Source organism: Gallinula chloropus (assembly GCF_964237585.1).
Source record: "Gallinula chloropus genome assembly, chromosome: 16".
NCBI classification, from domain to species: domain Eukaryota; kingdom Metazoa; phylum Chordata; class Aves; order Gruiformes; family Rallidae; genus Gallinula; species Gallinula chloropus.
The window spans coordinates 220,609-240,848 of NC_140101.1; the positions used below are offsets into that span (position 1 = coordinate 220,609).

General features: G+C 63.2%; 1 protein-coding gene across 1 annotated transcript; it reads right to left on the reverse strand.

Moving 5' to 3' along the window:
- Positions 1–13,760: 13,760 nt before the first annotated feature.
- On the reverse strand, positions 13,761–18,593 carry CD40 (CD40 molecule). The gene is made up of 9 exons (XM_084271434.1): positions 18,570–18,593; positions 17,114–17,195; positions 16,876–17,001; positions 16,637–16,780; positions 16,323–16,422; positions 15,327–15,388; positions 14,968–15,069; positions 14,626–14,651; positions 13,761–14,337 (listed from the first exon to the last, which is right to left on the reverse strand). The coding sequence occupies exons 4-9, from the start codon at positions 16,710–16,712 to the stop codon at positions 14,203–14,205; spliced, it is 501 nt and encodes a 166-aa protein (XP_084127560.1). The 5' UTR covers positions 16,713–16,780; positions 16,876–17,001; positions 17,114–17,195; positions 18,570–18,593; the 3' UTR covers positions 13,761–14,202.
- Positions 18,594–20,240: the final 1,647 nt, after the last annotated feature.

The window sequence follows — 20,240 nt, forward strand, 5'->3', positions numbered from 1 at the left end:
ACCCCCTGCCTCCCTTCTCGCATGCCCCTTGCTGCGTGCAGCTGCACAGGTCCTGTCTGCGGAGGGGAAGGAGGGGAAGGCTGGCATGCTGCAGGCTGTGGTCGGTCTGGTCCAGCCCCTGCGCAGCTCCATGGGTGACAGGCTGGGCTGTGCCCAGAACCCATCAGCACACAATGGGCAGACGTGAGGATGGGCACAGGCTCTCCCTGTCCTGCAGCCTCTGGCCATGGGGTGCCAGCGAGGCACAGAGGGAAGGGGGATTTGGGAGTGGGGCTAGGCACTGCAACAGGGTCCTGAGTGGTCCCATGGTCCTTGGCACCCACTGACCAGGCATGGGAGAGGGGCATAGAAGGCTGAATATGAGATGCAAAGCCCCTACCCCAAGGCTAGCCACAGACCTCTGGGGCTGGTGGGGAGCCCTGCGATGTGCTGAGCCTCCCCAGGAAGCATGGACAGCTTTTCGGCTGGGAGCCACGTCCTCTCAGTGCACTGTGTGGTGTATCATGAGCCTAATTGGCTTGCCTGGGGACCAAAGCCAGACCTGACACGGTGACCAGAAGCCACCGCAGCAGGAGTAGGGTATCTGCACCCATGCAGCATCGGTGGGACCTCGGTGGGGCTGGTGCCTGGCTGTGCCCAGACTGACCCCTCGGCAACACCAGGCTGCCTCCCCCCGTTAGCCTGCCCCGCTGCAGGGACACCCCAGGGGAGGGAGTACACTGGGGAACCGTTGGCAGCGGCATAATTGCCAAGATAAATGCTGATTGTGGAGTTTGCAGACAAAAAATAGAGTGGCCGGGGTCAATCATAATTGGTAAATATTTGTCTATCTAATCAAAAGGCCTTTTAATTAACAATTTTGTTCTTGCGACTGGTTTAATTTTTTTTAAGAACTTCTGCAGGAAGTCAATTAGACCCAACAGATGGTGAAGAACATCCCAGCATCAGCACATCCTGCCATCTGCCACCACCGAAGAGCGGGGCGGCCCTGCCAGACCCACACGCCCCATGGCAGCCGTGGACCCTCACCTGCCCCATGGGCCAGGGGCAGGGGGTTCCCCTCAGTGGGACCCACAGAGGGTGAGCAGCAGGACCAGCACAGCCTGAGCCACACACACTGGGGCTTTCAGGGGTGCAGCTCTGCCCCGGGGAGGTTTTGTCTCTCCCTAGGCAGGGCTCACAAGCCTCCCCCCGAGCGAGCGGGGACAGGGCAGCTCTGCGCTCGGCCGTGCCTTGGGGCTGGCTTCCCGGCAGCACCAGGAGCTGGCACGCCTTATGGCTCGCTGTGCCCACAGACACAGCTCCCTGGGATGGAGACGGTGCCCTGGTGCCTCTGCCTTCTCCTCCCTGGGGGCTGCCTGGCACATAGTCCCCGGGTGGTCCTGTCCCTGCAAGGCTGGAGCAGAGCTGCCCAGCCCTCAGGGGAGACATGCCCACAGGGATGCAGAGCACTGCTGTGCAGGGACAGCCATGAGTTCTCCCACCTCCTGCAAGCAAGAGGTCCATCAGGCCTTGGCCCCGCACCCGCACCCCCCCTGCCCTCAAGATGCCCTTCCTTCCCCTCGGCAGGCAGGGCTGCGTCTCGGCAGGTGAGCTGGCAGCACCTGCACCTGCTGCTCTCCACAATCAGGAGATCGCTTTGCACAAGAGGCATCTGACGTGTCTCTTCCTCAATCAGCTGCTCTTCAGGCCCAGCTCCGTGCCACTCGCCACTGATTGCCCTTTGTCTCCTACAAGGCCGCGCTCTGCGGTGGTGCCGGCAGCAGTGCCATGGTGCTCCCCTGGCAGGCACAGCGCTGCTCCCAAGGAGATCTGCCCTCCACTCCATGTGTTGCCCACATCCCCTGCAGCTCTAGGATGGGTCTCTCTCAGCTCCAGGGTCTCTGGAGGGTGCTGGCTTCAGTTCCCCGTGGGTGCGGGGCCCTGCTGCTCCTGCCCCATGCCTGCCCGCAGGAAGGTGTCCAGAGAGCACCTGGCTGGCCAAGTCTCTGAGTCTGTGTGGAGACCAGGCATAGGGTAAGCAGGCATGGTCCTGCAACTGCCAGGGCAGGAGGACATGCAGCAAAGCAGAAGGCTGGGCTGGGTGCATGGCAGAGCACCCATGCCCCAGGGCTGAGCTGGCAGCAGGGCAGGAGGGAGCACATCCTCCCCAAGCATCACTCCTCAGCCACTCCTGGAACATGTCCAAGGCACCAGGGAGCAAAGCACCTAAATCTCTCCTGCCAGGCCCTCCAGAGATGTCCCCCTTTATTCACAACTGCTTTTTAATTGCCTTTTGTCAATTACAGTGAGATGGATCGGGTTCCTCAGGGAGGCAGTAATTAGCACGGGGATGAATGCCGAGGCAGCCAAGCTCCCTCTTCACACAGCAATGGTGATTTGTAAACCTGTCACTGAGACACTGAGCTCAGCTCCCTCTTGCCACTGCACAGCCTCACAGGGAGGCACCTGCGCCCGCTGGGCCTCCCCAGGGCAGGCAGGACCCGGGCACCCACCCCGGCCTCTCCCTGCAAAGAGCCTCTCCCAGCCCCCAGCGTGCAGGGCCCAGAGTGGGGATCCTTGGGGCCAGCATCCGGGTGGCCTGCACCCTGCCGATGGGGAATGGCCACACAAGCAGGGCAGGAGGGGTGAGAACTGGGGCACAGCTCCCCCCCCCCGCAGAGCCCCTGGGCAAAGGAGCTGCTCAGGGCAGGCAGGGGTGCAGGAGCCCCTCTGACAGGGCACTGCTCCTGCCAGGAAGAATTAACACCTACAGTTTCCAACTGACTGTGGCCAGCCTCCTAATTAGGTTTGGTGACAATGGTGATTAGTCATCCAGGTTCAGTGCCTGGGACCCACAGAGAGCTCTGACCAAGTTGGTGCTCACCATGCAGTGACTCCAGGCATCCTGTCTGTGGCTCAGCCTGCATGGATGCTCTGCCTGGCCTCCGTGGCTGGCTGAGCTTGAGCTTTGGATGGTCTCACTCATGGTGCCAAACTCCCTCCCTCCAGATAAACTGCTCAGCCATGGGACAACCTGGGCAGCAGCTGGCTCAGCTGCACGCCCTGCCGCAGGCTGCTGGGGGCTTGCTCTTGCTCAGCCTTGTCTCCTCCTGGCACTTACTGCTGTCTCCCACGTGCATGGGCAGCACAGTCCTGGTCCCAGCTCTGCAGGGCTTTGGGCACTGGGGGATTGTGGCCACTGGCCACAGGCCATGGCCAGGCTGCAAAGACAAGCCAGCGTGCCAGCCTGGCCCGGGTCTGATGAGGCCATGGGGTGCTGCAGACAGCAGCATCCCCCAGCCAGCACTGGGGTGGGACCAGTCTGCTGCTGTGTCCCTGGCAAGAGATCTGTGCAACCCTCACTGTGCTCGGTGGCACCACCACACGGTGCTCCAGCATCAGCCAAGGCAAGTGACATCCCTGACCCCGACACCTTCCCGGAGCAAGGTCGGGACAGCACGGACAAATGTCCTGCAGCTCTCCCAGGTGACAGGACAGGGGGACAGCTGTGAGCACTGTCTGCCCCACTGATCACGGAGTCGGTGAGAGCCCCAGCAGTTAATGACACAGCAGAGGCTTCCCGTGGCAGCAGCAGCGAAGGGCTGGGGCAAGAGGAAGGTGCTGAGGAAGGGTGCAGCTGAGGAGCCCCCGGCACAGTCTGAGTGGCGCTGGCTCTGGCAAAGCAGGGGCTGCCAGAAGGTCCAGGTGGAGAGATATGCAGCCCAGCCCTTCCCACCACAGGGCTCTGCCCTGCCCCGGCTGCAGCATCAGCTGTGCCCGTGCTGCTGTTGGACACCACCTCCACTCCCCAAGTCCCCCTCCCCCCCTCTCTGCTTCATGGCTTTTATCTAATTCCCTATGCCCCTTTCCTATTTTTCTTCCTGACAGAAGCAGCGGGCTCGTGCATCTAGAGACTCTACAAGCCTGTCTCGTAGCTGTAGATTGAATTTCCCAGCTCAGTGTCTGCTGGCCTCTGGCTGAGTTGGTGTGCACGGGTGTCCTGCCTGTCCCCATGGGCAGAGCGCAGCACTGGCAGCGCTGGGTCCTGTGCAGAGGCACAGGGGGATCCCTGCCTGCAGACCCCTGCCAGCCCTCTGGGCCTCACTGGGGGCAAAGAGAAGGGATCAATTTCACGTAAGCCCAGCAGCCAAACTCTGCCAAGCATCCCCTGGCTCCTGCTTCCCTTGCTCTGCTCTGTCCTTGACCCTGGGGAGGGTGCAGCGTGTGGAGGGAGCCCGGCTGCTCTAATTAAACCATGTTTGCAAACTCTCATGGTAAGCATTGCTAATTATAATTAGGGAGAGCATATCTGCTTTCCCTGCTTCTTGGAGACGTGAACAAGTTCCCTGCATGCCAACCAGGCTCGGAGAGCACTGAGGGCCAGCACATGGTGCTGATCAGTGTCCCCTGGGCTGGGCACATGCCCCAAATGGCCCCATCGGTGTGCCCTGGGCAGCTGGGGGTGCCAGGCTGGGCACCACGGTGCAGCTGGCATTGACCCCTCCACCCACGCGTGGCGTGGCTGCCGCCCCGCTCGCCCAGCACACTCTCTTCATGCTTGAACCACTGGCCTAACGATTTCAGGTTTTTCCCCGTTTTCCTGTATTATTATTTGTCGTTGTTCCTGTTGCGGTTCAGTGACCGTGAATTATTGAGCGTCTGCCTGCTCAGTAACTCTTTACTTCCACCTCGGCACACCGCTGCCTCGCAGCCCGCGCGGGACGGCCGCCGGCTCCTGCCCTCGGCCCCGCTGCCCGCCGCACGGGACCCCTGCCACGCCGCAGCACAGGCGGCCCGGCCCCACTCGCTGGCAGGGCTGCGGGCGGGGGGCTGCGCGGCTGCGGGCGCAGCACAGCACAGTGCCTTCCCTGGCCCCGTGTGGCTGGCCATGGGGGATGGGGAAGGCGAAGAGCTGTTCAGGCCTGGTAGCCCTGGGCGAGGGGTGGGATGGGATGGGATGGGATGGGGTGGGGTGGGATGGGATGGGATGGGGTGGGGTGGGGTGGGGTGGGGTGGGGTGGGGTGAGTATGGGGCAGTCAGGGCAGCCAGATGGAGCTCATTTGTGTCCTGAGTGGGTGTGACCCAGACCATTTGGGCACATGGGGCTGATTTAGGGTGGTGCTCAGCAAATCCCTGCCAGGTGATAAGAGGGGAAGAGGGGAGGTGTTGCCTCCTGTCCAGTCTGGGGCATTGTGATTGGAAGCAGCCCAGCTTGCTCCTCCAGGCAGGTTGACAGCATTCTGCAGGCTCATCCTCACCACTGCTGAAGACTTTGTGGGTGCCTGGACCACCACCACTCTCCATTTGCTGTGCCAATGCTGCGTGCTGCAGGCACTGGGCCTGTGCAGGTGAGTCTGCTCCTGCTGGGCTCCAGCTCCCAGGGACAGCGAGGCTGGGTCTCTGGGGCCCTGCAGTCCTCCCCTTTGCCACCCTCCACTCCCAGGACTGTGCTGGGGATGGGACTGGCTGCTGTGAGCACAGTACCTCTTGTTGAGGTGCAGAGCCCCCAGGTGCTGGGAGGACCCCCCCCAGCTTTCCCTGGCAGGGGCTTTGCAGAGAGCCCTTGCTAAGCAGTGTGGGCAGGCACTAGGGGGGGTTGCCTGGCATCCCATGCCTGCTCTTGAGGGCTCTGTGCCCATCAGTGGGAAGGGATGCTCTGGTGCTTGCTGAGCTGCCCCAGCACTGGTGGTAGGACAGGGGCTGGAGCTGGGGCTGTGCCGCAGTGTTTGCGGGCGTGAGGAGGCTCTTGGTGAGTGGCAGAGTCTGGCCAAGGGGTTAAAGCACAAGGGAGGCTCAGGCAGAACCGGCTGGTGTCCTGGGACTGCCTGGGGCACTGGCACGAGTGGCTGGGGAGGGATGAGGGCTGCTCTTGCCAGCACCTGGTTCTGCCTGGGAGGACAGGGCTTTCTCTGTGCCAGGGAAACATTTCCCACCCCTGTGCTGGAGTGCATTTCCTGGGGGCAGAAGGGAGCCCCTGGGTTTAACAGGCCCCATAAGTGGCCCTGGGTGTGAGCGAGGATGTGAGTGTGTCCGGTGCCAGCAGGAGCTGGTCCCACCAGCACTGGGGCTGCTGGGATGGGCTGTGGCTGGAAGATGGCTGGCACTTCAGCCCTGCAAAGCCACTGCTTTCTCCACGCTGCTTTTGTGCTTAGGGCAGAGCTGAGAAATCTCTACTGGTATTGTGGGATTTCGCAGAAGTGAAGAATAAAGTCTCTGAACTCCCTACAGCTGCATTTTCTGAGCACTGCAACACTCTGATACCTCTGAAACACTATTAAGCACCTGGTGCTGGGTTGTCTTTGCAACGGTGTGTCCTAAATAAATCCCTTCCCCATGCTGAGCCGTGCTAATAGCCCATTGTTAAATGGCCAGACAACACAGTGTAAGATGAAGTCATTATTTTTCCAATCATCCCTGAAAGAAAATAAAATCTCTCCAGCATCTTTCTTGTAGGGTGAGACCAAAACTGGAAAGCTGCAAATCCCTGTGTGGTTTGCTTGCTCAGCTGTGCCCCCCTGCACCCTAAGCATCGAAATGCAGGGAGCACTGGTCACTCAGGGCCTCTTTGCAGGGCTCATCACAGGAAGCATTTGCCAGCGTTGAGCTGGGCCAGGCACCATCTGCTGTGGGGCAGAGCAGTGTCCAGCAGCACCGAGGCAGCAGCTTCTCCATTGGGGTGGGCCAGCAGCATCCACAGGGACGCCCAGCCTCCTTGGGATGCCCTGGATCCGCTGTCCTGGCTGGCTTCCTCTGTTGTGAACTGGGCAATTGCTGCCCACTCTGCCGGGGCCATGGCCAGCTGGGTGCCCCTGGGGCCAGCAAGCCCTGGCCCTTACCCACATCTGCAGCCTGCTCCTGCCTTGCACTCAAGCCGGTGTGGGGCTGGGCAGGGAGCATCAGCTGCACCCTGTGCTGGCTGGGACTGTGCTGGCTGGCACATGCTTGGCCCTGGACCTTTGCACACGTGTGTGCAAGGCGCTGCCCCCAGCCTGCTGCTGGCCCTGCTGCTCCGTGGCACCACGCTCCTGCTGCCGTCTCGCATCTAAGCGGCCTCCCTGGGAGACTCGCTCTGGGGGTTTTTTTCCCTTTAACCTTGAAATGCAGTTTTCTCCCCAAAATACCCTTTTTCCTGTAAACAACGTCTCTTTAGTGAGATTACAGTGAAAATCCCTGAGCTACCTGGTCCCAGAGCTTTATCACCCGGGGAGCCCCATCCGTCACGGCAGCGCGTGTGTTCCGGGGCCCCGCCCGTGCTGGGGGTGATGGTCTTTTCATCATTTTTACAGATTTATTTTACAATAATTTAATTTCATCCTCAGCCCTGGGAAGACAAATTGGCCCCTGATGTGACTGGGGATTTGGAGCCAGTCTCATAAATTTGCTGCCTCTACACAAAGCTCTTTCTGGAGTCCCAGCCGCAGCCATGAGCGAGAGTCTTTAAACAACAGGGGACGGGCTGTAAATCTTCCGAGGCAGCGTAGGGGTGCTGCCGCTTCTCCTGGAGCTTTGGCTGGGCTTGGTGGGTCTACGCAGCCCTGGGTAGGGGCACGGGGCAGGCAGAGCTCTGTGGGCTGCCCAGGCAGCTCCCCTGGGGGACTGGGCACTGCCAGCGGCTCGGCGGCAGCTGGCAGCAGCTGCATCCTGGCTGCTTATGCCTGGATGTGCCACTGGGATGAGCAGGCACCTGCTGCTGGGGGCCCGGGAGCAGCCAGTGCCTGGGACCCACGTCTCGGCAGAGCTGGTGCCGTGCTGGGCACGGGCTTTGGGGCGGTGCTGCTGTGGAGCTGTGCCCACTCCTGCACATCTGTGCTCGCCACATGTGGGACTTGCCGCGCTTTCGTTGCGAGAGGCTTGCCAATGTAATTAAACTCGAGTGACTCCCCTGCCCCCAGGCACAGCCCCTCATTTCCTTTTGATTTATTATGTCTTCTTAATTTATTTAAATGAGTCTCCGTGTTTGCACAGGCTGGGAGGGTGCTGGCTGGAGCTCTAATTGCTGGAGCGAAGGGAAGGCAGCAGGAGGGGCTCCGCAGGGGCTCAGCCTGGGTTAGGCAGCCTCGTCCTCCCCTGACATGGCTGGGGCTGGAGCTGTGGGAAGGACCTTCCCCTTCTGCAGCCACTGTGCCCTGCAGATGTGCTGCTGAGCTGGGCACGGCAGCTTGTAGGGGTGGGGGGCTATAGCCAGAGCCCCAGCTGAGCCCTGGGTATGGGAAGCTCCTTCAGAGCAAAGCTCTCAGTGCTGGTGGGGTCTGTTTGCTTACTGGTGCTGTGCTGGTGCCCTGCCTTAGTGGGGCTGTGACAGAAAAGGCTGAGAGGGGCTGGTTTAGGAGCATCTCCTTGGGCACCACATAGCAGGGGCTGCCTGGGCTCTGAGCTGGCGAAGGCAGGAGGGCGGCAGGGCCCAGGGGTGATCCCTGCTCCGTCCCACTCCGTGTGTGGTTCAGCTGGACCTCACCGTGGTTCCTGGCCAGCGTGGGAGAGGTGTGTGGGCCTGCAGGAGAGCCTGTGGCACAGCTCCGAGGGGTCAGTCCGCGCTCAAGGCCAACACAGGATGTTCCTCTCCTCTCTGCAGAGCCTCTCGCTCCCCCCATCCGTTCCTGTGGGCCTTGCTCCCCCGGTTCCCCAAGGACCACCAGGCCGAGCCCCGTTCCTGCCCAGCGCCTGCGCGATCTCATGCCCGGCTGGGCTCTGCGCCGCCGGCCCTGCCATCCCCAGCCTGTGTTTGCACAGCTGATTGTTCCCAGCCCAGCGTACTGCCTTGCACTTGTCCCTGTTGAATTTCATCCTATTTTTTCCAGTCCATTTCTCCAATTTGTCAAGATCATTTTGAATTCTAATCCTGTCCTCCAAGATACTTGTAGTCCCTCCCAGCTTCGTGTCATCTGCAAATTTAATAAGCACTTTCTCTATTCCATCATCCAGGTCCTTAATGAAAACATTGAGCAAACCAGAACCAGGGTGAGCCCTTGGCCATCCAGGCAGCCCAACGCTCATGCTGTGCTTGCGGCCCAGATGTGATGGGGGGTGGTGCCTCATTGCTTCCCCCCAGCTCACGTGGGACCTCTCTGCTTCACTGGCCTGGAGTGGTGCTGGCATCACAGTGCACTGATGGCTCTGGGGTCTTGCCCAGGGGATGGGGGTGCCAGAGCCAGGGTAAGGCTGGGCGGTGGCAGAGGCTCATCTCAAGGAGGGCTCCAGCTTGAGCTGCTGCTGGACACACCATGACAGTGCCTGGGGCCTGCAGGTCTGGGCAATGTCCCGTGTAGCAGGGAGCCCTGTGGAGCCTCATCCAGCAGCTCACCCTTGCTGCGGTGGTGTGACACGAGGAGGGTGTGTGGAGCAGTGCTGAGAGCTCTCCTTCCCAGGCTGGGGCATGCAGGGCGCAGGGGGGAGCAGGCATCCTGCAGTGGCAGGGCAAGAGCCCCTCACCCAGGTTATTAGTGCTGGGTGGGGGCCACAGAGCAGCTCCTCATCCCTCACACACTGCAGCAGGAGGCAGCTGCCCACGTCCTTCTGCTGGGCACAGGCTCTCCCCAGCCCTGTGGTCTCTCCACACCAAGGCTGCTTCCTTGGCTGCCGGGACTGCTCCTCCGGGCTGCACAGCCAGGACCTACAGCTAACCCAGAGAGGAGCCACCCAGTGCTCCCCCCACTCCCAGCCAGGCCACCAGCCACCTCTTCTCTTTAATTGATTGTAGAAAGCAATTTACAAAACACAAAGTGCTGCTTGTGCCAAGCTCTGCGTGTCCAGGCACAGCTTAACTCCACAGTAAAATTTCAAATGCAACGAACAGCTTTTCCCAGCACCAGCCCGTGTCCAAGCCAAGAGCTGTGCTAGCTGTGCCCAGCAGCCCCGAAATGGCTCTTGCAGCTCCCCAGGCTGGCTGTCACGACAGCTGTGACGGCCCTGCCAGGGCTCCTGGATGCTGTTGCCCAAGTTGGCTGAGCTGTGCGAGACCCACAGTGACTGCAGCCTGGTCGGTGGGGAGCTGTGGGCCCCAACTCTGTGCAGTGAGGCGGATGCAGACTGTGCTGCCAGGCACCCCATGCGATGCTGCCTCTCTGCGCTGCTCCCAGGGAGGCATGGCAGGGCTGGCCGGTGCTCGCTGGCGGGGACTCAGCTGGGAGTTGGTGCTCCCGCTCCAGCTCCTTTCATGTCAGAGTTACAATTTCATGGTCAGGGTCTAGGAGGTTTGTACACACAGATGCATTAGTTCTGCATTTAGTGATACTTGAATAATTGGTGTCACATCAATTAGATCGGTTCTTGGATACTGCAGTGATAAGTGCTGTGCAAAAGCCTCCGGGCTGCAGGATATGAAGAGTCCCAGTGGCAAGCAGGGATGCCGAGCGCTGGGAGAGCAGCAGGGGTACGTGGCACCTTTGTCCTTTGTGGGAGAGTGGTGAGGCCTGGGACTTTTGAGGTGGTTGGTGCTGGGATTGGTGTGCTGGGGGGGATGCTGCCCTTGCTGCGCAGCGTGGGGCTGCAGGGGTGTGCTCAGGGAGGTGCTGCCAACGCTGCAAACCTCTGAGCTCCTCAGTGCCCCACTTGCCCTGCCGTGGTGCTCCTCTGGGTCAAGCCACTTGCTGGGTACCTAGTTCAGCATCCACTGCTGCTTCCCTCATCCTTTTAGACTGCCACTGCACCCGTGGCATGGATCTGCACACACAGTGGATTTCCTGGCACTGTGCTGCCTGCCCTGCCAGCTAACAGGAGGAGGTTCAGGTGGGTCTGGGGCAGTGTGGAGAACCCCAGGGCTCACGTGCCTGCACTACAGATCAGCACCATCAGTCCTGTCCCTGCTGTGGATTGTAGGCAGAGGTAATTTGCAGATGACAAATATCCCCGACAGTAAATATTTTCCCCACCCTCATCTTTCCAGAAGCAGATAAGGTGGCAGCACTGTGGCAATACAGTTGCTGGAGGGAGACAAACTCTTTGGCAGTCTTAAAAGTCTATTGTGTCCCTGCAATTATTTATAGATAAACAGAAGAAAGCCAATAAGCACAGAATGGAGCTGCACAGCTGCATTTGTTATGATGATGATGATGTTATCTCTGCCTCACACCCACACACACGCATCTCCAGTGCATGGAAACTCACTGCTGGCGACAATCAAATCCCCGCTCTGCAGGAGACAGGACAGGCTGGAGGTTCTGCCCTCTCCTTGCTGACTTGCTGGCAGTCTGTTTTCCCCCACAGTGACCCAACCGTACAACTCCTCCAGTGGCTTCTCACCCCCAGCTGAGCTGGGGACCCACAGCACTGAGTGATGCAAGGGCCTGGGGCACCCATGCAGCAGCACAGTCCCTCCCTGGAGCACCCTGGGGCTGTTGTGTCACTGTTCCTGGTAGCAGCAGGACATAGAGAGCAGGTGGCCTCTCATCCTGGTAAACCTGACCCCTGGGTGCTGGATGTTCTGTGGTGAGGGGGGTCCTGGTGTTACTTCAGGGAGTGTGGGACTGCCTGGGTCCTCACCAGCTCATGTAGAAGAAGGACCCCAGCATGGCTTTATCTGCTTGGTGTGGCCAAGACCTTCTCTCCATCCCACACTGCTGCCAGGGACAGAGGGGCTGTGTTTGGAGGACGCTGTGTGAAGGAACCAGGAGCAGGGACATCAGGGAGTGAGAAATGCCAACTCCAGTGTGGGAAGGGGGTGGGAAGCGCTGTGCTCTCTGGGGAGTGCTTAGAGAAGTCTCTGGGTGCTGCAGGAGCTGGCAGGGAGGGGCTGGGGGCCTGGGCCCACCAAAGGGGCGGGCAGGGAAGTTGCAGGCAGAAGACCCAGGGTGCCTCTGTGCACTGGGGGGCAGGTTTGCTGCTGATTGTGCAGCACTGGGGCCCTCAGCCAGCACAGGACTCCCTGTGTCCTGGGGTGCTGCTCCTGACTCCTACCAGAGCTGCACAGGCACTGCCTCTCCCCAGGGAGGAGTGCATCCCCCCAGGCACTCAGCCTTGTCCCGCCGGACCTCTGCACTGGGAGGCACCAGGATGAGCTCTCGAGCTGCAGACAGTGTCCGAGGCAGCAAGTGGGAGCCCTTAACTGGCCTGGAGAGTCGGATGATTTTTCATTGCTTCCCCGTAATAAGAGGACAGGAGTAAGTGACTAGTACAGTTCGTTCACTGGGTAAAGATTTATACAATCACTTCATCCAGTAATTGGTATTCTGGGGAGAGAGGGAGCTGCAGCTCCAGCATCCGCCTCTATTTGTTTTCTCTCTGTCTTTCTTTCTCTCCCCTTTTCAGAATGAGTAATTCTGTCCCTCACAATCCCATTTAAACAGAGCGTTTGTGGAGTGAATAATTAGTTACATTCAATTAGGTCTCACGCGCTCTCCCTTCTCACTTTGGGGGACAGACGTGCTAATGAGCTGGCACATGTCTGACACGCAGGAGCAGGCGTTGAACACGCCGTGCTGGCAGGGAGAGGTCAGCGCCAGGGGAGGCAGGAGCCAGGGGGGCAGCCGGCTGCAGTGGGACAGCCAGGGGAGACTGTCCTCTCCAGGCTTTTTGGGGACAAAAGCTCTGTGTCTGTGGCCCACATGATGCCACCCTCTCCACCGGCAGGACTGCCCAGGGCCACTCCTGTGCCCAGGGCAGGGTGTTCACCGGTGCTGAGGGGATGCTACCCAGCCTTGGGACCATCCCACTGGCGCTGCTGGGAGCCCCGAGCCCCAGGAGGGAGAGCTTTTATCTCCTTTATTAAACCTAACATTAGGTTTTAAGAGGAGCCTTAAATAACGTGCAACTGCCTTTACTGTGAAAGGCGCTCCTTGCTCCAGCTGCTCCTGGCTCTGGGATTTACAGCCTCCCTTACCTGCGCTGGGGGGGTGGGGGGTGGGTCACAGGCACCTGGAGCCTGTGCTGGGTGCCACTGCAGGCCAGGCCCATGCCAGAGGGCCAGGGCCCGTGGCAGCTCCCCTGCTGCCCCCCAGCACTGCCCTACACCCCACACGATGCGTCCTGTGACAGACGGGCACGGCGAGGTGCGCCGAGCCCGCGGCAGCCCTGCCGGCACCCGGCGCCCCTGGGATGCGGGGCTGAGGTCGGGGCACGGGGCTGGAGCCCCTGCGCTCTCCTCCCAAGCAGGGCCAGCGGGCAGGAGCTGTGGGGTGCCCGGCAGCCCTGGGGGCGCTGGCGGGAGCGCAGGGAGAGCCCCCCGCCCGGCCCAGGGTGCAGCAGGGATCCAGCACCGCTCTTCTCCCCGCTCCGGCGGGAACACCCCAGGGGCAGCGTGGGGCAGCAGTGCAGGGGAGGCTGGGGGGCGAGGGGGGGCCGGGGGGTGTCTGGGGCCGCGCTGGGAGAACGTGGCGCCGTTTAATCGCCGCTCGGTGCCGCGACGACTCCCGAGCCCGGCCCCATCCCCCCCCCCCCCAGCGCGCGCGGCTGCGGGACCGGCCCGCGCGCCGCTGCCGCGTGGGCTGCGCGAGGACCGGGCTGCGCGGCACGCGGCGGCCGCGTGCGCCCTCGCTCGTGCACGTGCCCCCCCGGGGATGGGGACACGGGGCGGGGGGGAGGGGACGGAGAGGGGACACGACAGCGGACACGATACCGTGCCCGGCGTCACCGGCACCCCAACCCCCCCCCGCCAGACTGACGGGCGGAGGCAGCGCGGCCGCGGAGCGCCCCGACCCCCCGCCCCGGGCGGGGCCGCGCTGGGGGCGGGCGCGGGGGGCGCCGCGCAACGCCGGTCCCGCAGCACCATCTCCCGGCCGCCGTGCGCCGGTGTCCGCGCCGCGCTCCCGTCACGCGGCTCCGCGGGGCGCAGGCACTGCCGGGACAACGAGTCTCGCCTTTATTGGCACCGCGGAGCCCGCCCGGCCCGGGCCGACGCGGGGGCGGCCGCCCCACCGCCGGGCCCGGAGTCCCAGCCGGGCGCTGCCGCGCTGTCCCCCCCGCAGCCCCGGCCGAGCAGCCCCCGTTTGTTACAGCACAGCAGCTCCAGCCCGGGGGCTGCCCCAGGCCCTGGCAGGGGCTCGCTCTGTGAGCAGCCGTGCCGCGCTCTGCTACAGCTCCCCAGCGCCGGGGGGCGGGCAGGCTCCGGCTCGGGCTCTCGCAGCCCTGGGCGGGCGCTGCCGCGGTGTCCCCGCGGGGCGGTCGTGCCCCAGTCCCCCGCAGTCACAGCAGGCCCGATGCTAGACTTCCTCCCGCGCTGGGGAGGGCAGAGAGGAGCCTCCGCCGGCCCCAGGCTGTGCTCCTGGTGGAGGCAGTGCCCTGCACCCTCACAGCTTCTCCTGCTCTGCAATGCGGCTCTCCTTGCCATCCTCCTGGGCCACAGGCTGGCCCCTGAGAAGGGTCTCCTGCACAGGTAAGACTTCTTCCACCTCCTCGGGCTGGTGGGGCTCCAGGATCTCTATCTGCACGGGGGGCAGAGGTCAGGGACAGGCAGCTACGTCCCCCCACCTCTGCACCTACACCTTCCCACGAGCTCCTGCTACACTCCCATGCAGGGCAGGGCCTCACCCTGTGCAGGTCCCTCCTGTCTCGGGATTTGCCAGCAGCACCCCAGGCTTGTCCCAACCCTTGTCCCGTTCCAGGCAGACAGCCACAGGACAGCCCCCACCCCGCTCTGCTGCTCACAGCTGCTGGCACAGCCCCAGCTGTGCCCAGGAGGGACCCTGGAGCAGCGCTCTGGGCAGACTCACCGGATTCTGCACCCGTCGCTTGGGATCTGGATGGAAAGAGGGATAGAAGACAATGGTCAGGGGAGAGTGCTGGTCAAAGCATGTCCTGCAGCTCGTATTGTGCCTGCTGCCAGGCTAGACTCACACAGCACTGCAGGGCTGCAGCAGTGCTAACATGCCTGCTGCAGAGGACAGAGCCCACTGACCCAGCAGGGCGATGGGCTTGAGGAGCCATGTCCTGGCAGCGTCCCCAGAAGGGCTGCCCTGCTCTTGGCAGAGCTGCCACCAGCCTCCCTGTTCAGCTCCTTGGCCCTGCGTGGTCCCACTGGCTAAGGCACCGCTTTCCCCATCCCAACCACTTACTTGTGTGGACCAGGCAGTAGATTAAGATGCCCACAAGACATGTGACAACTGCAGCTGTGATGGGAATCAGCACCGACAGTGAGGAGCGCTTGCTTGACTCTGCTGAAGGAGATGGAGTCAGTGAGAAACCTGCTCGACACCCCCAAGACACCGAGTGCCCTGAGCTGCCTCTGCGCCAGCCCCAGTCCCGTGGGGATCACTCACAGGGACAGGGAGGAGCAGGAAGGCATCATGCCAGCGGTATGGCCAGACTCTCCCCAAAACACCCACGGGCCAGGCCAGCTCCTCTGAGTGCTGCAGGAGCCAGAGTGCCAGATCTCTGCTCCACACCAGCCCAGCCCAGCGCACCAGGCACTTACCACAGATCACATCAGAGGTACTTGTCCCTTTCACCTTCACCACCAGCCCCTTTTCCTCACAGCTGCAGAGAAGAGCAAGACCATGTAACCACAGCCCCGTCTGAGCACACGGAAAGTCCCTGAGGAGGAATGGCTGGGGCTGGGCAGCCAGCAGAGCTGTGTGAGAGAGCATCCTGTGCTCCGCCTGCCAGGCTCTGGAGGGGCCTGTGCTGTGTGACAGGGACAGGACAGGGTCCATCATAGCAAGTCCCTGGTCCTGGTCTGGAGCTGCTGAAACTGCTGAAGGTGAGGACAAGTCTGGGGACAAGGGAGTGGATATTTGGGACTTGCCCCGTCAGGGAGACCTTGGAGCTCAGGCACTGCAGCTACTGCAGAACAGCTCAGAGATGACTCGATGACAGGCTACAAGTGGCTCCGTGGGGAGGTAATTTCTGGGCACAGATAAAAGCAAAGTGAAATCCAATGGCTGGCAGCTGAAGCGCGACTAATTCAGCCTGGAAATAAGGCTCACATTTCTACCAGGGAGTGCAATTAACCCTCCAGCAGCTTTCTAAAGACAGGGACGACCTGCCAGCCCACAGCATCCTCAAAGCCAGACTCCCCATGGAGAGGGCTGGTGCATCAGCTGATGACTACAGCCAAGGAACATGCTGGGAGGGAAAGCCTGGGCAGCATATCAGGGGTCTCCATAGACTCTTATCCCGTGCTCCCCAGTGCAGATGAGTGTGGCATCCCTGTGGGGGCCAGCATTCTGTACACGTGATGAGGGATGGGCACAAGTGCCTGTATGTCCACCTCAAGCAGAGTCACACTGTCCTGGACCTCGCTGCCCTTACAGCTCTGCTCCTCTTGCTCCTGCCCTATGCCAGCCTCATGCTATGTCTCTCAAGGATCATCCCAGCTGCCCAGTTTTCAAGGCTGGCAGCAGAGCACATCTCTTTGTGACTGAGCACAGCTGGAGATGGGTGAAGGATACAGTCAACACTCAAACAATACCTTGTCCAGGGATAGCACGGCTCAGTTTTAGAAGAGACATTGGAGAAGGTGCCTTCTTTACAGGGCTCACAGGGGGAGGACACCCGGACCAGGGTCTTGGCTGAAAAGGAGCAGAGGTTGGGGGAAGGTCAGTACGGGCTGTGGGAGGTGAGGGGCTGGCAGGGGGTCAGGCTAGCAGTCCTCCCTGTGACAATACTGCTAGAAGCAGTGGTAGATGCAGCCCTGCTAGGGTCATCTTGCTTGGAGAGTCCACCTTCCCCTGGAAGGCCTGAGGTCAGTGCTGTCAGGGCATCAGTCCCACCGGTCAGACTCACCTGCCACAAAGCCAAAGCCGAGCTTGCAGGGCTGGTTCTCCACACAGGTCTGGCAGCTGCTGTCGGAGCAGTGCATGCCCAGCCTGCACTGGCACACAGTGTTGTGTGTTGTGTTTCCTTGAGTCTTCACAACAAGGCCAGCGTCTGGGCAAATGGAGAGCGGGCAAGGTGAGGCGCTGGGCAGGTGAGCCTGGGGGACACCCTCCCCCGCAGGCTGGGGGGGCACAGGGAGCACTTACTGGCTTCACAGGTATCGTGGGGAGTACAGTGCCTCTCCTTGGTCCAGCCCTGCTGATAGTGTCCTCCCTCACAGCTGGCACAGACAGTGCTTTCTGTGTCATTGCACTCAGAGATCAGCTTTTCCCCTGCAATAGAAGCTGGTGAGGGGAGCAAAGGGGCTTGCTCTGCTGCAGCTGGGTAGTGGGCCCTGGCACAGCCAAGCTTTGGGGCCTCAGGATGGGGAAGGAGTGTCCATACCTGGCTGACACCGGTTACAGCACCTGCCCTTGTGTTCATACTGCTTCTCAAGGCATCTTAGAGCATCACCGAGTTCCCAGCACTGGAAGAAACACGACCTGAGAATTCATGCTGCTCCTCAGCACTCCAGCACTGCCTTGCTTCTGCAAGCACACGCGTGCTAGCTCGTGTGCTACGCCACGTCCCAAGGTAAGGGCTTCCTCACACCGCTCTTCCCATGCCTGCGCTAACCACAGACCGCAGCAGAGCCGCCTGCGCTGCCTGATGCCATCAGTGCTCTCTTTGAAGTGGGGTGGCAGCAACTCCAGTAAGGTGTCCCCACGTTTCTCCAGGTTTCTCAGTGCTCGTCTCACCCTGCCCCGTGCTGACGGCGCTGTGGTCCCGAGCAGGGGCAGCACCGCCAGCCCCTTCCCAAGGCTGATGTGCCAACCCTGAGGGGCTGGAAAGCCCCAGCAAGCATATCATCCATGAAAAGTCAACCAGTGCCCTTCCTTGCTCCTCCTATCACGGGGAAGGAGGCAGGGAATCAGACCTCTGGCTATTCCAGGTGCAGGTGGGCACCCAGAGCTCTGTAACCCCACGCAGAACAAGCCCCGTGCTGCCCATCCCCAGCAGCTCCCAGCAGCCTGGCCCAAGCTCAGCTGTCCCAGGGAGCAGGATGGGGGCTCTGGCAGAGCTCTGGGGCAGGATGGGCACGGGGCTGGGGCAGGTGAGGGAGGGCTGGGCACAAGGGGTGCCACGGCCCAGCACAGCCCAGGCCCCTCGGGCAGCCCTGGGGCTGTGGGGCACGGCGAGCTCCAGCCTGGGGATGCGGGACCCAGCATGGGAACCGGCCCCGCTGTGACACGCATCAGAGGCCGGGCAGAAAGGGAAGTGAAAGGGGCGCAGAAAGGCCCGTCCCTGCGCGCTCCGACCTGCACGCCGGGCTGGGGGGGTCCCCGGCCGCGGGCCCAGGCTGCGCCCAGCGCTGCGCAGCCCCAGGGCTCCGCGCTGCCCGGCCCCGCCCGCGGGGACCCGGCCCCGGGCTGGGCTGCGGACCCCGCCGGGCCCCGCTCCCTCGGGCGGAAAGCGAAAGCGCGTCGGGACGAGGGGCCGGCAGAGACCTGCCCGTCCTGCCCCCTCCCCGCGCCCGCACCCCCGGGCAGCGGCCACGGGCCCCGGGGGACGCCGCGGGCTCGGCACAGCTCGGGGTGCGAGGGGCGGCGGGAGCCCGGGGCAGCACCGCCGCCCGGGGCACGGCTCCCGGCCGCGGGCCTCCCGCGGGGGCGGGCCGCAGCCACCGGACTGAGCCCCTTCCCGGAACGCCGGGCAGCTGCTCCAAGCTCGGAAACGAGGGAGGGCACGCCCCAGCCCCAGCCCCAGCCCCAGCCCCAGCCCCAGCCCCAGCCCCAGCCCCAGCCCCAGCCCCAGCCCCAGCCCCAGCCCCAGCCCCAGCCCCAGCCCCAGCCCCACTCACGCCCAGCAGCACGGCAGCGAAAAGCCCAAACCACTTCATGGCGCTACGCCTTGCGCCGCGGCCGCCCGCCCTATAACGTCTCGGCCCGTTCCCGCCCAGGAAGGGGCGGTGGGCCGCCCGCCGCCGCCCCCGGGGTTTCCCCCGCAGAGCTGGGGCCGGGGCGCTGGACCGACGGGCTAGAGCGGGGCGGGGGTCTGAGCCTGCGGGGCTCAGCCTCGTCCGCCCGGGATGCTCGGCCGGGGACCAGGGAAAAGATACCTGCAGCGGCCTGTCCTGCTGCCGTCCCCGCAGGGGAGCAGCCGTATGGTTGGGGGTCCCGGGGTCTGGCAGAGCCACTGGGGCTGGGGGATCCCTACGCGGTGGCTCTACGTGAATGTCTTGTTGCCGCTGGAAGCATGAAGGGGCCCCTGCCAGCCCCATAGAACCACGGCCCTGCCTGCCCCTTCCCAGGGTAAATGAGGCGCAGGCAAGGGCAGGAGTCAGCTGTGGGCCATAGCAAGGAAAGGGCTTGTTCTCGCCCTGCCAGCTCATTCCCGAGGCAGAAGTTCGAAGTTTCACTTCATTTTTTCCAATAGTAACTAAAGATCTGTGGCCCTGGAGAGCCCCTCGTGGCTGCCCGCAGCCCCTCGCCTCCGCATGGAGTCCCCAGAGTACGTCACCCAGGCACGGGAAGGGGCAGAAGCACTGGAGGCCTGGCTGTGCCTCCAGCCAGCCACCACCTCTGGCTCAGTTCCCTTGGAGGAGTCCCCGAGCAGTCCACAGGGAAGTTCCAGGCTCCCCAGCCCACCTAGAGACTTTCCCTGGGGTGCTCGTTCCGTCGCAGCGTATGGGCTGTCAGGGATGCGCGGCCTCGCAGCGCCCCAGCCGCGCCGTGCGGGGCCGCGGGGCTGCCGGCCGGGCCGCGCTGCTCCGCCCGGCTCCGAGGCCGCCCCGGTGTGGCCGGCCAGCCTGCCCTCTGCCCCCAGGTCCCTCCGGCACCGCAGCCGGCGGCGGGAGGGGCCGGCAACGTGCTTCCCCGCGCAGAGGGGCGGCCAGGGGAGCCGCGTGCGCAGGATTCCCCAGCCTGCCGCCACTTCCCAAAACTGACGCGCTCGAGAGCGCGAAGGGTCCCGGGGGAGTCTCGGGGGTGGCGATGAGGAGGGAAAGGTGCAGAGGGGATTTCTGGGCCCGGCCCGGGAAGTTCCCGCGGCCCCGAGCACCAGGGGGACGCGGGGCTGGCCCCGGGCTGGCGGCGCTCCCGGCGCCCGAGGCAGCTCCGAGCAGCGCGGGGGCGGCAGAGCCCGGCGCTCCCGGGCCGAGAGGGGCCGCTGGGGCGGGAGTCCTGACCCGGCCCCGGCTGCCCGCGCAGCGGCCGGGCGGCTCCGTACCGGCTCGGGGCGGCGGCGCGGAGCCCCCCGCGGGCACCACAGGCCGCTGCCGCCGGTACCGGCCCCCGCGCCCCGCCCCGCCCGCGCGGGGAGCCGTGGCGCCACCCAGCGGCTCGGCCCAGCCCGGCCCGGCCCCGCCCCCCTCCGCTGGACTACAAATCCCAGCACGCCTTGCAGCGGTAGCGTCTTCGAGTTACGTTGCGGTCCGGCACGGCGTGCCGTAAAGCGCGAGGCGGCACCTTCTTCGCGCTGTTCCCCCCTCCGTTTTGCGACGTCGCCGTGCGGCAGCGGCGGTTGGCGCCTT

Bases quoted from the DNA above. Each gene is read 5' to 3' on its own strand.
- CD40 (XM_084271434.1), bottom strand. From the start codon at position 16,712: ATGCACTGCTCCGACAGCAGCTGCCAGACCTGTGTGGAGAACCAGCCC. The intron at 15,070-15,326 runs GTAAGTGCCTGG...CATCTCCTTCAG, and splicing joins TACCTCTGATGTGATCTGTG to CAGAGTCAAGCAAGCGCTCC. The intron at 14,652-14,967 runs GTAAGTGGTTGG...CTTTCCATCCAG, and splicing joins CTACTGCCTGGTCCACACAA to ATCCCAAGCGACGGGTGCAG.